Source organism: Ctenopharyngodon idella, chromosome 8 (genome assembly GCF_019924925.1).
Source record: "Ctenopharyngodon idella isolate HZGC_01 chromosome 8, HZGC01, whole genome shotgun sequence".
Classification (NCBI taxonomy): domain Eukaryota; kingdom Metazoa; phylum Chordata; class Actinopteri; order Cypriniformes; family Xenocyprididae; genus Ctenopharyngodon; species Ctenopharyngodon idella.
In genome coordinates, this window is record NC_067227.1 from 26,963,707 (window position 1) to 26,980,071 (window position 16,365).

The 16,365-nt window shown below is 34.9% G+C and overlaps 1 protein-coding gene across 1 annotated transcript; it reads left to right on the top strand.

Moving 5' to 3' along the window:
• Window positions 1-5,679: 5,679 nt before the first annotated feature.
• Window positions 5,680-16,265, top strand: cabp4 (calcium binding protein 4). The gene is made up of 7 exons (XM_051903894.1): window positions 5,680-5,714; window positions 5,796-5,991; window positions 10,882-10,912; window positions 13,445-13,588; window positions 14,241-14,350; window positions 14,508-14,655; window positions 15,759-16,265. The coding sequence occupies exons 1-7, from the start codon at window positions 5,680-5,682 to the stop codon at window positions 15,785-15,787; spliced, it is 693 nt and encodes a 230-aa protein (XP_051759854.1). The 3' UTR covers window positions 15,788-16,265.
• The last annotated feature ends 100 nt before the right edge of the window (window positions 16,266-16,365 follow it).

Consider the following 16,365-nt stretch of genomic DNA (forward strand, 5'->3'; position numbering starts at 1 on the left):
ACTTTTATACAGTGTTACAAAAGATTCTATTTCAAGTAACTGCTGTTCTTTTTTTTTTTTTTTTTTTGAAAATTCTATTCATCAAAGAATCCTGGAAAAAGTGCATCAGTTTCCACAAAAATATTAAGGAACAGAATTGTTGTCAACATTGATAATAAGAAATCTTTTTTGACCACCAGATCAGCATATTAAAATGATTTCTGAAGGATCATGTGACACTGAAGACTGAAGAAATTCAGCTTTTCATCACAGGAATAAATTTACATTTTAAAATATATTAGCAAAGAAAAGAGTTATTTTGAATTGTAATAACATTTCACAATAATGCCTTGGTGAGCATAAGACACTTTAAAAAAAAAAAATCTTACTGACCCCAAACTTTTGAATGTATGTTTTTCTATAATGGTGGGACTTTCAATTGACTTTTATTGTTTTTATAATGAGCTAATGATATTTTCTACACCCTAACCCTAAAACCAACCCACACTTTTTGCATTTTTACATATCCATAACGACATTTAGTATGTTTATTAAGCCATTTTCCTTAAGGTTTTACTATGTATGTGTGGGACATTTGGTCCCCATATCTATAGAAGCCTGTTTCCGCCCCAAAAACAAATAATTGCAATATAAAGTTTAAAATGAGAAATAAAGTGAGATTGTGAAACAAGTTGCAACTGCAAGATTAAAAAAAAGTAATAATTGTTAGATTAAAGTCAATTGTGAGATATGAAGTTGAAATCATTAGAAATAAAGTTGCAATTACCAGAAATAAAGCTATGGCAAGATATAGTCATACTGCGAGTTATAAAGTTGCAATTATGAGTTAAATTCACATTGCAAGATAAAGTCACAGTTGGGAAAATTAAATAGCAATTATTAAATAAGCACATTTATTTACTTTTAATAATGATTAATTTTTTTTTCCCTCTGAGGCCAAAATGGCTTTCATTCAGATCTTATATTTAAACAAATGACTGAAATCATTAAGCTTATAATGTAGATATTAGATATGACTTTTGTAGCTCAGTTTTGGTTCCCCCTAAGGTTTCTTCCTATCTATTTTAACTTCTTTGGGTGATTTCCTTGCAATTTGCTGCTTTAAATCAATATAAATTGATATTATTTGACATTACAAAAGTAACAAAAGTTTATCAAAGTTTTAACATATAACATTCACCTGTCAAACAGTAAGACAAAGCCATTTGAAAGCCTGTATCTGATGCCCTTGGTTAAAACAGATCCCTCAATGTGATTGAGTCTTTCAGGGTGCGAAAGATTTCTATCTCTGAAGGTCCACATTTGATCTAATCTGCATCTGTCAGATGCAGTCATTTTTGGAAGGCCAGCTCTGAAAGGTGGCTGCCATAAAAATAAAAAACTTGACTTCATGAACTTTACACAAAAAAAGGTGCATAGTTTGCAGCATTCCAGCAAACCAATCATCTCATATGTCATTTTAGAAGTAATTACTTTCTGTATATCACAACTCACATAAAAAAGGGTTGGTATCTTATCGTAATTAGGGGGAAAATGGAGCAGTCTCGTCTTCTTTGCCCCAGCACAGCTTTGGCTCTCTTAGACGATTCTATCAGTTCCATAATTATCCCCACACTCCTCTGTTAAATTATTCCAATTAGAGGAATTAGGAGCTGAAATTGCTTGTGTTAACGTGCTGATTGACAGCAATTGGTCACTTAGTTTAATAACTCTTGTAGATTAGCGAGGCAGGTTTTGCCTCTTGGTAAGTGTCACTAGTGCACTGAAATAGATTCACCAAATTACCAAGAGCAGAAGGATCTCACATCTTATAGTACATCTCATCTATTCAAAAATGAATAATCAGTTTGCCGGACTGTGCTCCATGAAGACTCCATGAAGTAATTAGACATTTTCCAAAGTAAGCTTTTATTTAACTGCTTTCTTCAGATTTAATTTATTGAGCCAACATATTGATTTATCAAAGCCAGCATTTTCAATACACACCAAATATGACACACCCAGAGTGTTGCTTTTTCAAAGAAAGAAAACTTAAAGACTCAGTTATCTCATTTAAGAGATATAATAAGCAAGTAAATAAATATGTGGACATGGTACTGTATACTGATTTTAAAAAAATATTGGAAATTACTGACTATTTTATCTGTAGCCTATATTCATTTAAAGTTTCAACTAAGACAGAATAGTCCATAATGTACAAAACAATCAGCATAACAACATAAGCATGACAATATTACAGTAATATTAATACTAAAGGTCTCTGAGGTCATTTTCACGTTGCAAGATGCCGTCATTTGTGTTTAACAAAAGTGTGCATGTGATGCGATTATGATACGAGAAACATGAAAGTAGCGCCGGACGTGGATGCTCGGACTGATATATGTTGCCTTGATGGACAACAGTGCCGCCCACTTTTTCTTTGGCCTTGGCTCCTGAAGTATTTTTTTTATGCATGTTTCACATAGGGATTTAAAAAAGTCTTTGCTAAAGAGTTATAAGTCATGAAGCAAACCAACTAGCTAAGAGGTAAATCACAACACTTTAATTTAAAGCAAAAAAAGTATTTGAAAATCGGACAAAAAGACAAAAGTACAAGACGTATAACAGGTTTAATGAATTAAAAATGGAGAAATAAAAAAATATATATAGTAAAAAATATATAGTAAAACCAGTAATTCCGCTGTTGAATATCAATATTAAAAGATGGCTTCAACAAAAGCAAATACCATCAATTAACAACCTTGTAGCTCACAGTAGGTCTATCTATCTTTAAGTTATCTTTAAAATTCAATTCCCCTATGGAAAAAAGAAAGGGATTTCTGGAACACAACTATTCTACTCTATATATGTGGATAACACTGTCTAGCATAATTTGGTCTTGGACTAATTTGAGACATTTTTGAGATCTAGTTTGAGATGCATCATAATTTCTCAAGTGTTACTTAGTCACTCTGCAGGAACTACTATTGATCTGGACCATTATTATTTAAGTGAAAAACATTTTTGGTAACACTTTATTTTAGAGTCTTTTAACTAGTTGCTTATTAGCATGCATATTACTAGAATATTGGCTATTTATTAGTACTTATTAAGCACATATTAATGCCTTATTCTGCATGACCTTATTCTACATTCTTAATTCTACCCAATATCTAAACTTAACAACTACCTTTCTAACTATTAATAAGCAGTAAATTAGGAGTTTATTGAGGGAAAAGTCGTAGTTAATAGTTTATATGTGTTCCCTATACTAAAGTGTTACCACATTTTTTTTCACTTTAAAATAATGGTCAAGCTCACTAGTAGTGCTTGAAGAGTGACTAGGTAACACTTGAGTAATTAGCGATGCATTTTATGACGTTGAGAGTAAAAAAAAAGACAGTCTCAGACACGTTAATGTTGTGATCAGTAATTAATTAGTATTTTTTTAATAATATGTCATAGTTATTAGTTCTTAATTATGTCAATCTCATTCAGAAATTATTGAACTGTTAATGTAGTACTACTCATTTGTCCTGCATTACTTCCTGCACAGTTACCTGATGACGGACCATTATTAGGGGCCAAGCACTGAAGGTGCTAAGGCACCTATTGTATCCGTCAGTTTTCTTATTATACCTCCCGAACGGGAGTCGATTTCAGCCCCATCAACGGAACATGAGAAAATGATCAAACTTGGCACAATTGTAGAGATAGTCATGAAAAGTTATTGGACCAAATTTCGAGTCTCTATGACCAACAGTATAGCGCCACCACCAGTTCAAAAATTCACTTTTCTAAAGGTTATAACATTTGAACCATTTGCTCTAGAAAAATCTAATTTAGTACATCTGATTCATCTCTTCATGCTGATGCCATTCAACATCTTACATTAAGACTCCACCCATTACAGTAGTGGCCATTTTGAAAAGTACAGCATTCCATTTTTTTTTCTTTTTTTTTTTTGCTACTCCTCCTTTAAATTTTGTCCAATTTTGTCCAAACTTTGATCATATGATCTTTGGACCAAGCTGCACAGAAATGACTAAACAGAATTTTTTTATGTACTGGAAAAAAAAGTTATGATGTCACAAAGTTAACGAGGTCGACCCAAAATTGGTTCAGAGGCTGTATCTCGGCCAAACTTTGAGCAATCTAAACAAAAATTGGTACGCTTCATCACAACCATGATCTGAGGGTCCATGCCAAATTGGAAACAGCACTACCATTCGCGAGATATTTGTCTCTGAATGTGACCTTGCCTCTGCTTGTTGTCATGTTAGTTAGCTTAGCATGCTAATTGGTTATTTTGTAAAAGATTATTCTGTTCCAGATATTGAGTGTTTCCTAGGATGATCTAAACTAAAATTAATAAATATAACATGTGGTGCATTTTTATGAAAAAAAATCTTCATTGTGAGTTCATTCTCACATGAACTACCCAACTTTGGCAGGTATGTGATAGTGTCTGCCCAGTGGTGCAATGAGTTGAGGGTCAGTCATTAGATCCATAGACTGTCAGATCGAGTCCCATGTGGGGCAACTTTTAAAATTGTTTGTAATGTGTCATTTCAATTCCTTTATCATCCCAATAAGTATTGTTCTAGTCTTTCTTCTTCTGATTAGAAATAAATCCAGTTTTGTTCATTCTGTGTTCATTTTCATCTCAGCTTCTGGTCATTTTTTTTTTTTTTTTTTGTTCTTCCTGCTCCGCATTGCACTACAACCCAGACATTTTTCTTATTATTTCTTATTCTGTTCATTTTGAGTTCATTCTCACCTCTACTTCTGAACCAGCTTTTTTTCATATACCTTCAATTTCTGCTGTTTTTGCTCTTCCTGCTCCGCACTGCGCTACAACCCAAACATTTTTCTCATTATTTCTTATTTCATTTTTCTCAAAATGTCTTACTTTCGATGCCTTCGGTGCTTGGCCCCCAATTGCTGCTTGCAGCTATATTTCTAAAGTGTTACTGATTTCTTTTGGTTTTCCAACCATTGAACAGAGGACAACTGATTTATACAGGATCAAAATGCCAGGGCACTAAGAAATAAATGTTTTTGTGTGAATGATTTGCTCATTTTATAATTTAAGCTTGTTGCTTGTAAGGAGCCATTGACAATTTCGGTTTTAATGACTTGTTTGATGGGCAGAGGACAGACAGAGGTTTGCTGCTTTGCTTGGGCATATTAAACTGTTGATTGTAATTTATAGGCTGTCTGGTGTGCCTGTCGGCCTCTATTGTAATCTAATTCAGCGCTCAGAGGAACGGTCCGTCCTCTTGGATCTGCCGCTAACGTGTATTTGATTATGCCGTGTGTCCTTCTCTTCAAAAATAAGCCTTTCTACAAAGGGAAAACAATAGCATCTAACTGTTGCCATTTGGAATGGTCACTGTAATTCCAGCCTATGACCTTTCTAACTATTATAATGCCAGGAAGCAACCCAACAGGCATTCTCTCAACAGGAATCAGGCCTCTGCCCAACCACTGAACTCTAGGGTAAAACAGCAGTAACTTGGCTGGAAAGCTGCTGCTATGTTTTATACATGTTAATGTCAATGGACTGGGCATGGTTGCATAAAAATTACATTAAGAATTATGTAACTACAATGTCAATGTGGACAAATTCACAAAAGAGATGGGAAAGAACAACATTATATGAATAAACTTTCCCCTCTCTCCTTCTTATCTACTAGCATGTCTCAGAGGAGTAAAACATCTTCAAGAGAAAGGTACGAGACAGCTCTAAATCAATACTTGCATTGGTTGAGATTATGTGTGGTGTGGTCACTACCGTTCTTCTCTCCCTTTAGCATCTCATCTGGTCCTCCATCCTCATCAGACGCTCATCCTCCACGCTCTGCTCTTCGTAACTCTTCCAAAGACTCGAAAAACTCAGGTCACAGGGGCTCATCTGGCAGCCAAGGACGGCGCAGCAGTAGAACCTTAAGCCAGAATTCAGCTATTGCTGCGGCATATACACAGTACCTTAATGCTCTCTTTGGACAGGTAAACTAGAGTAGATCTTTAGATTTATCCTTACTAGTTTTATCTAGTGATATACATTTAAATGCTTACAATAACAAAAAATGTACCAAATGCTACTATGTTAATACCATGCCAGTACCTTGGAGCAATATTTAAATATGGGAATCACTCCTACACATACTGTGCTGATACCATCAGCTTTATACCATGGTATTCAATGATTACCATATTCATGTATCATGGTATTTACATTACATGCTACGCAAAAATGTACTTCAAAGATTATATTGCTTTGGTACACATTCAAAAACATGGAATTACCATAGTACCATGTCCCAAAAATATGATGATACCAAGGTACTTTTTTGTATTCAGCACAGTATTATTTATATACTATTATCGTTACTATTATCGCTTTTTTTAAAGTTGCAATGTGTAAATTATAGGAGGATCTATTGACAGAAATGCAATATAATATATATAACTATGTTTTCAGTGGTGAATAAATACCTTACATAATGAACCGTTATGTTTTTATTACCTTAGAATGAGCCATTTCTATCTACATACACCACGGGTCCCCTTACATGTTAAGTCACCATTTTGCGCCGGCATGTTTCTACAGCAGCCCTAAATGGACAAACTGCTCTACGGATCGTGTTTGATTGACTAGCTACTCTCTGCTCTCTTAGACGACGACATTTTTGTCCTTTGTTGGCCACTGTAGCTTCTCTATATTGCAATTTGCAACCTCACCGCTAGATGCAGCTAAAATTTACACACTGCATCTTTAAAATTTTCAGTTTTTAATTTTGTTTTGTCATTTTTATTAGTCTTTAATTTTAGTTTTAATTTTCTATTTAGCTTTAATTTTAGTACTTAAAATAGCAAACATCTCTACTTTCCAGTTAAAGTTAATTAAGTTGAAGCTTTCATTGAATATTTATATTTTTTAAATTTATTTTATTTCAGCTTTACTTCAATTATCAAAAACGATTTTTAAAAGTTTTAGTTTACAATAACAACACTGGTTCAGCATCATGGTATACCATCTGATACAATCGCTGTACCATGGTATCACCATAGTACTGGGAAAAACAATTAAACCATCCTAAGCAGGTCTTAACTGGCTTAAGAAGATGGTCTATTATTCTGGCCAAGCTGGCATTAAGCTGGTTTGACAGAAATTTCATTTTTGGGTGAACTAACCCTTTAAGATGTTTTTAGGCAGGTGAACCTTTTATAGGTGTCTAATGTTAGACAGTTTGTTTGTCTTATTTTGGATTATTCAAACATATATATCCAGGATCAATGCATCTTTATTTAGCATGAGGTCAGGTTCATAATCTGTGATATGTCTGCTGAGAAAATATTGCCGCCTGTCAACGCACTACCTTCCTCCTCAATCAGGTCAATAACAAGTGCCAAGTCAAGTTATTTTGGTACACTGAAGCCCAGACCTAAGCATGCATCTTGCTCCTGCTGTTAAAACTGATGCTATGAATCTGTCACGATTCACTGAATCATAGCCATTTAAACTCAGAGATGCTTGATTATATTTTCAAGAGTACGTCTGGAGATCAGAGAGAGCCAGCGAGCAAGAAAACACCAGAAAACAGAGAGACTGAAGAACAGTAAGAGAGAGATAATGGATAGAGTCTAAGAGACAAACAAGACAAAGGTGCTCCGACACAAATTGGAAAATATACCAATGTATGCACAGCCTAAAGCTTCATGGTTTCTGCTTGGCAGATTGGAGGAATGAATGAAATAAAAACAGATAGACAAGGGACCCTATTAGCATATATCTATGGGTAAATAGCCTGAAGCAACTCACCAGGTTGCGTAACCGCTACCTCTTCCAGAGAAATCTATGAGTAATGCATTATTTTTAATAATAAATATGTGTTTTAGGGAATTGGAGGTCAAAAGTCCAATAAATGCACTGAATGAAACATTTGAAAGACGACAATGCCCTTGGGCATCAAAAATGCAACTATTACTCAGTTAGCAAAGCCTTACAAATCAATTAGGCCTAATAAAAGTTTTAATATACATATACCCATTAGGCTTGCTGCAGTAGTCTGTGTTACCGTTGTTACATGGTGTTCGGCTGTACACCAATTACATCACTTGGCCACTTTGGCACCACCCCCATTGTTGTTTTACTTTTTTATAGACAATGGACACTACAATTATATACAGCATGAGCTGCAGAGCAGAAGTGTAAAGAGGACTGAAAACCATACTTGAGTAAAAGTACCCATACCTTACAGCGAAAATGACTCCATTACAAATTACAAGTCACCAATTCTAAAAATTAGAGTATACTGAATTTTGGCTCAAAAATGCACTAGTCCTCAACACGTAAGAGACACGCCAGTGAAAAAACAAGAAACAGTTGATTTGTTAGGAAAGCAATCATGTTTCATTTCTAAAATCAAAATAAAACTGAACACTTCAATATTGCAATAAACCGAGGTCGACAAAACAGTCTACAGACACTCAGCCTCAGTTAAGTTCAAGTGCTCAAAAAGAACATATAAGTAAACCAATATCCTTCAAAAAGGATAAAACGAAAATTAAAATTAAAATAATGTTAAGTAAAATGAAATAGTCAAAGCCTACTTGCACTGGACGTCATAGGCTGCATCACCGTCTGCAGCCATGTCCTCATCTCATATATGAAACCCCTACGATTCAGCAACTACCTGCTAATGCACAAGCATTCACGTAAAGTAGTGTTGTTGACAGAAGTTTGGGTGACTAAAGCCCGGAACACACTGCACGATTTTTAGCTGTCCTAGATGAAAGATTGCCATAGTGAAAAAATCACGGCGATTTCTGTGATCGTGGCTCTAATCGGTAGTCCTATGTCGTACAGTGAGAGAGGTTCGAAGACAGCCGTTGTCACAGTCTTGCGACCAAAGATAGCCTACGATCATTTTCTGACAGTGTCAGAAATTCAGCATGATCATTGCACAGTTGCTGCTACGACACTGACCAGCCAATAAAAATGCGATATGAAATCAAGGTGACATCACATTAAAACTTAAAACTGTTTACCTCAAGCTCTTTTCACTTTCCTCTTTCGCCGCTTCCTCTTTTTTTTCAGCACACATAAAAACGACAAAATGTGCCAAAGTGTGTTTCATCATGGTCTTTTTGTTTACCACTAGCGCATGCTGATGACGTTTTATTATACTATAGAAACTTGCATCGTAGCCTACGATTCAAGGTGTCATCATTGTACAGTCTACATGCATTTTGTACCCAAGTTTAACAGATCCATATCGCACAGTGTGATTTGTAATGATCTTATAGGATGGCTAAAATCGTGCAATGTATCCCGGGCTTAAGAGAAAAACACACAAGTTATAGTACCTTCAATGCCACATAGATGGTGATATTGCTTCATTTGTAGCAGAAATAAACAGCTGCAGAAAAAGTTAGGTGCCATGTAAAATGTAACAAGTAATTGCATTACTCATCACAAATGTATTGGATTAAAAATTAAAAATGTAGTCAAGTGGAGAGTAAAAGTTGCTAATATCTTTGATACTGTTACTCAGTCAAACTACAATGTAGCCAAAAAGTTATTTAGGTACAGTAACTGATTACATTTACTCCGCACTGAGCAGGAGTCATATTTCACTTATTACATGACAAGAGTAAGGAGAGATGACTAACAGGACGATGGCAGAGGATTTGGTGCGCAACAGATACCCCTCCCCCTCTGGTGTTATCGGTAATACTAGTGTTGTCGTAAGTTTAAATACCGGTGACATTCCTAATATCCATGCTGTATTAGATTAACTTAGCAGTTACGATGTTATCTAGTTGGCTAAGCACAGAAACAGTGTCCTTAGGTGAAATTAAAGGTGACGTGTATCATTTTTCCATGTTAAAATACTTTATAAGCAGAAATAAAAATAAGTAAGCAATTTGAAGATTCTCTATGGTGCCCTAAAAATATTAATGTTTGTTTAAACATCCAGACCAACCCGACATAAAATCACTGGCTCAACCAATAGCGCGAGTTTGGGGTATGACTATCTGTTTAATGACCAATTGCAAAAATGATATTTTTGCAATTTCAATTCATGAAGCTATAGTGGCTCAAAAATTGCATGCTTTACCATTACGTAAATCATTTGTACTTCATGAAGATTCATGCCAGGTTTGCTAATAAATTTATACATTTTTGAAGAAATTCCAATGAACTGCATTTAATTTAAAAATAAATGTAGTAATAAATGTGTATACATTCATGTATATCCACTTCTGAAAGTGCTAGCAGATATGTATAGTAAAACATTTACAAGTCAAATTTACTGTATTTATATTGCATATATGTATATTTGTTAGATTTAATTATATAAAAGCATGCATATGTCCATGAATCTGAATAAAACTGCATGTGAGGATATCCAATTATCAAATACAGCAATATTTTATAATAATAATTAGCAATAATAATAATTTATAAACCATTTCTCTCCTAACCTTTCTTTTTTTCCCTACACATTGCCCCTTAACCATTTACACAGTTTATGTTTGCAAAATGATTAAATTTTTTCCTGCATCTCTCCCTGTTCTATGTTTGTATGAGCGTTGATGTGAAACATGGTAGGGCACGTTATAGTCTAATCCAATTATACAACCCCCCCACTCTATGCGTCATTGTGCCACTGAGCAGCTTTGATAAGCGTGCTAACATAAACCTCAGTTATTAGTGATTAAAAATGGGCGATGTCTCTAAGGATGTTCAGATCTCATGCTGTAATAATTTCCATATTTAGCTGTTTTTTGTGTCACATTTTTTCCCCCTCATTGTCATTTTGCTCTCTCATCTCTCTGTTCTTCTACCTTTCTATTGCTCTCTCTCTCTCTCACATTTACTTTCACCAGGACAGAGATTTACTGCCAGAAGAACTAGATGGTATGTACAAAACATGCATATTTAATATCCGAGCCATTGCACAGCGGCTAGACAGTCAGACACAATATGCTACACACACTCAGCATAAGATAAACAACTGACAAAATTCAATAACATCTGACACAAATAAATTTGATTAAAAATGAATTGGTATTGTCATGAATGGTGAATGGCATACAGCGGATGGAAAAGTAAGCAGCATTAATAATACCAAGGGGTGAGTCAACCTGTGCTGATGGTTCAATGCTTAAACCGCACAGTCATTTTTAGATTATATAACTGGTACAGTATGTAGCATATCCTAATGCAAATGTCTTAATGTAAAGTTCAATTATATATATATATTATATATATATATACAGTCAAACCTAAATTTATCCAGACACCTTGAACATTTCATTCATTAATACAGTTTATTCACTATAGTGAAACTAAAAATAATACTAAAATATAATACTAAAAATAAATACTAAAAATGGTAATAAATTATGACAAGATCTCAGAGTTAAACTGTGTCAGAAAAAAATAATCTTAATTATGTCAGATAACACAAACAAAACATGGTCAGGTCAAAGTGTCTGAATAATTTTTGCTTCCAAATTTTTATCAATTTTACTGTTATGAAGAATTTTTGGGTATAATATGTCACAGTTTACTTTATTTTGCTATCCTCACTTACATAAATGAACTATAGTGTCCTGCACCCACTAGTAAAAATATATCAAAAATGTCTGAATAATTTTTGGTTTGACTGTATAGATAGTGACAAAAATTATGTAATCAGATTACTTTTTTTCACATTTTACGTTGTGTGTGCTGTGTAAACATGATGGTTACTGTAGTTCTAGACTAAATGTGAGCTTGCATTTACTCATCTCACTTGCACAAAAACAGATTCAGTATTCCTCAAAATGAAAAAAAATGAAAAAAACAGTGAAATGCAAACTCAAAATATTATGCAAACCTGCAAAAATGTTAAATAACACAAATATACTTTATGTATTTAATCTCACTTATTAATCGATGATCAAATGTAACCATACTAATAAGCAAAAATGACATTAGATAAATATCAGATTTGTGTTTCTTTTTTTTAAATTTATTTATTTTAATTGCTAAAGTAAGAGTGTTGAACTTTCTTCTTCTGCGTCCTATTCTTGAGGCTTAAGCATTGCACTTTTGGCCTTTACATTTGCCAATATATATATATATATTTTTTTTTTTTACACAAACAAGTAAAACCAACCCAGGTCAGAAAAATAAACGCAACAGTAACTTTATGCATTACTTTACGTAATTAGTTGCTTTTTAGGAAGTAACACAATATTGTAGTAACTTTCAGGAAATAACTTTCCCCAAAACTGCATATAAACACAATTAATGACAAAAAAAAAAAAGAAGACAAATTAGTAAGGTAGTTGTTAAGTTTGGGTATTGGGTAGGAATAAGGGATGTAGAATATGGTCATGCAGAATAAGGCATTAATATGTGCTTTATAAGTACTAATAAACAGCCAATATCCTGGTAATATGTATGCTAATAAGAAACTAGTTAATAGTGAGAATTGGACCCTAAACTAAAGTGTTACCACTAAAATAATAAATACAATTTGGGTACAGTTAAAGGAACACTCCACTTTTTCTGAAAATAGGCTCATCTCTAGGTCTGGCGGTAGCACTTTTAGCATAGCTTAGCATAGTTCATTGAATCTGATTAGACCGTTAGCGTAATAATCAAGGAACTTTGCTGCCGTACCATGGGTGCAGCAGGCGCAAGGATATTGCGCAGCGTCTCTCACAAATATCTCCATGCTTGCAAGGCACGCTCCCTGTGCAAGCAGGGGGTCACAGCCGCTGCGTAATATCATTGCGCCTGCTGCAGCCATGGTACTGCAGCAAAGTTCCTTGATTATTACGCCAGAATGAGAGTATAGTTCCTAGCCATATCGGCCTAGAAAATCGCAACTTTTCATTTTCCGTCGGTCTTAGTACACGATGTAACTACAGAAGAGTCGAGTTTTAAATAGGAAAAATATCGAAACTCTTTGGTCATTTTAGAGCGAGATGCTAACGGTCTAATCAGATTCAATGAACTATGCTAAGCTATGCTAAAAATGGTACCGCCAGACCCGGAGATCGGCTGAATGGTTTCGAAAACAGTAAAACTCAACTGTTTAACTCTAGGGGAGTTGGAAAATTAGCCTATTTTCAAAAAAAGTGGAGTGTTCCTTTAAGAAGGCCATGACCGTTAATGTGGGACAGGTCAAAAGCACGATTTTGTGTTTTAAACTAGCCACCTCTAATGCTTTACTATTATTATGAGAACGCATTTAATATTTCTTACACTAAAAACATTGGATTTGTACCTCTAATAGTTTTCAAAGAAAGTGTAATGGGACACCAAAGTGTACTATAATCATGGACAGTGGCAACAAACTACTTTGCTACTACAAATATCAGAATACTATATACTGTAAGTTGAAGAAAATTTGGCGATGTGATTAAATGTGATTACATTTTCTTTACCCTTCAGAGCTCCATGTAGCATTTAAAGAGTTTGACTATGACCAGGATGGGTATTTGCACTACAAAGATGTTGCCGACTGCATGAGAACCATGGGATACATGCCAACAGAGATGGAGCTTATTGAGATCATTCAGCAGATAAAAATGAAATGTGAGTGTGTGGGCTTAAAAACAGTTTCAGATGAAGGCATGTGTGTGTGTCTATTTATACCCTGCCTAAGCTTTTGACCTACTCCGTTCAAACATTTGAGGTCAGTAAGATTTTTTGTTTGTTTGTTTGTTTGTTTTGAAAGAAATAATCTTATTCAGCAAATGTGCATTAAATTATTCAGTAAACACATTTATAAAGTTAGATTTCTATTTCAAATAAATGCTTTTCTTTTGAACTTTTTATTCATCAAAGAATCCTGAAAAAGAAGCATCACGGTTTCCACAAAACATTAAGCCACACAACTGTTTTCAACATTAATAATAATAATAAATGTTTCTTGAGCAGCAAATCAGCATATTAGAGTGATTTCTGAAGGATCATGTGACACTGAAGACTGGAGTAATGATGCTGAAAATTCAGCTTTAACATCACAGAAATAAATTACATTTTAAAAGAAATATTAAAATAGAAAAGTTATTTTAAATTGTAATAATATATCACAATATTACTGTTTTTACAGTATTTTTGATCGAATAAATGCAGCCTGGGTGAGCATAAGAGACTTCTTGCCAACTCTGAACTTTTGAACGGTAGTGTATGTCAGTTAAAATGTACAGATAAGTGTGTTTATGTGGTATGTGTGTGTTTGTAGGGGGAGGCCATGTGGACTTTGATGATTTCTGTGAATTAATGGGGCCAAGGATGTTGGCTGAGACTGCTCATATGGTCGGTCTAAGGGAGTTGCACTGCGCTTTCAAACAGGTGAGTATGCACTCTAAAGTTGCCTTCAAAGGAAGTGTACATTAAATAGAGAACAAAACCCCACAAACATCAAATCGTGATATACCGCATCTTTTCCCAACCCATAAATAATATTATATCTTCATAAAACTCTGAATTTCCTCTATGTCTCTCTTAGTTTGACTGTGACGGTGATGGACGGATCACCTTTGAGGAGCTGAAAGAGTCCACAAAGACGTTGCTGGGTGAGAAACTGAAGAAAGGAGAACTGGAAGAAATTCTGACAGACATCGACCTCAACGGAGATGGGAATGTGGACTTTGATGGTAAGGAAGGTATCATGCTTTTAAATATATGTACTACTCTGGGAACTGATGCATGAGTTTACAGGTGAGAAGACTTTCTCTGGACTACTGAGCAGAGTAGATCAAAGCTCAAGACATTCACTGAGCAGTGAACAAACAAAAGAAAGGAACGTGTAACTTAAATATGCAAAACAATAACCAATTTAACTTAACTCACTAAAGTAAAAGTAATAACCAACCACTAAAAACAATAGTAAAACTCTAGAGCGCCATCTAGTGGCCAGCAGATGAAACAGCCCTCCCTTTTTTCACTTGAAGTAAATGTGGCTCTTGGGCCTTTTTCTGAGCCCCTTTACTATCTGCACTATATCACTATAGACCTTACACAGCAGCGCCATCTTTAATTTTTAAAGAGGCAACGAAAGTGAGGCTGTGAGGGATAGACATGCATTTCTCCAGTGGGTTGCACTGTTATTTTGTGTTTTTGGATTGTTCTGCCACTGAAAAAAGAATCCAAGAAATTTCAGTAGACAGAAAAATCCAGACAACATGATCTGTGGAACATTATATGAGCTTCATACAGCTTTTTATAGCAGATGACACGGCAAGTCTATCCCTCACAGCCTCGCTTTCATACCCGTCATGGCGCTACTCTGCATTAGGTATATAATTCCCACAGGGGATGTTTGCCCCAACCGTGGAGCAGCAGACACCACTCTCAACATTTATATTTACTTGATTTTTAAATAAAATGGAGTTATAAACGAAGGAACTTGACTTACCTCACTCGGGAGACAATTCCCGCCAACTCCATCTTTAATCTCTATACGTTATATGAAGTAAGTTTGATAAAGCAGCACAGGGAGGTAACTTAGACCTCGAGGAAAAAAATACAAATGTGTTTAACATTACTACTTTCAAGTACTGGATAGATATATGAACTTCTGGAAAAGGCTTGTTTTATTTTAACACGAATTCCGTTGATTCATACGGAACCCCTCAGGTGCCATTTCAGGGGAAAGGCCTCCAACGTGCGCGTTCGCGAGAACAAGTGCTTCGTAGTAGACTAGATAGACAACCAAGAGATTATATTAACACACAGTTTTGTCTCTGTTGTCTTTCAGAGTTCGTCATGATGCTGTCTCTCCGATAGCTGAATGTTTTTCCATATAAAGAGCACAATCGTCGTGTAATCATCAAACCTGCCAGTCAAGTTGTTAAATACGGTGTACATGAACTGCTGAGATTTATGTAACGTTAGAACTGTACAGACTACAGAGTATTTGTATTCAATAAAGGTCCTAAACTGTGTGAGAATGTTCTGCTTGTTCGATAGAGGATGGTGGATTATCTAAGTAGTAAGTACAGGTCAACAAATGTGGGAGTTATGAAACAGCTGTTGTTGCACAACCAGTGACATTGCTGCAACCTAGTGGATGATATAGGTAACGATAATAATCATTTTTATTATCTAATAAGAAAAAAGATGATGATTGATAGTAATAATAGTAATAAATTAGGCTCCAGTATCCCTGCGACCCTACATATGCTGTAGGACAAGTGGTTTGGAAAATGGATGGATGGATAATAATATTGCTGATAATAATAATACTTGCGGACCTACATAGGACAAATGGTTTGGAAAATTGACAGATGGCTAATAATAATAAATTAGGCTTCAGCATCCCATTACTCTATAAGACAAGCGTTTTGTAAAATAAATGGATGGAT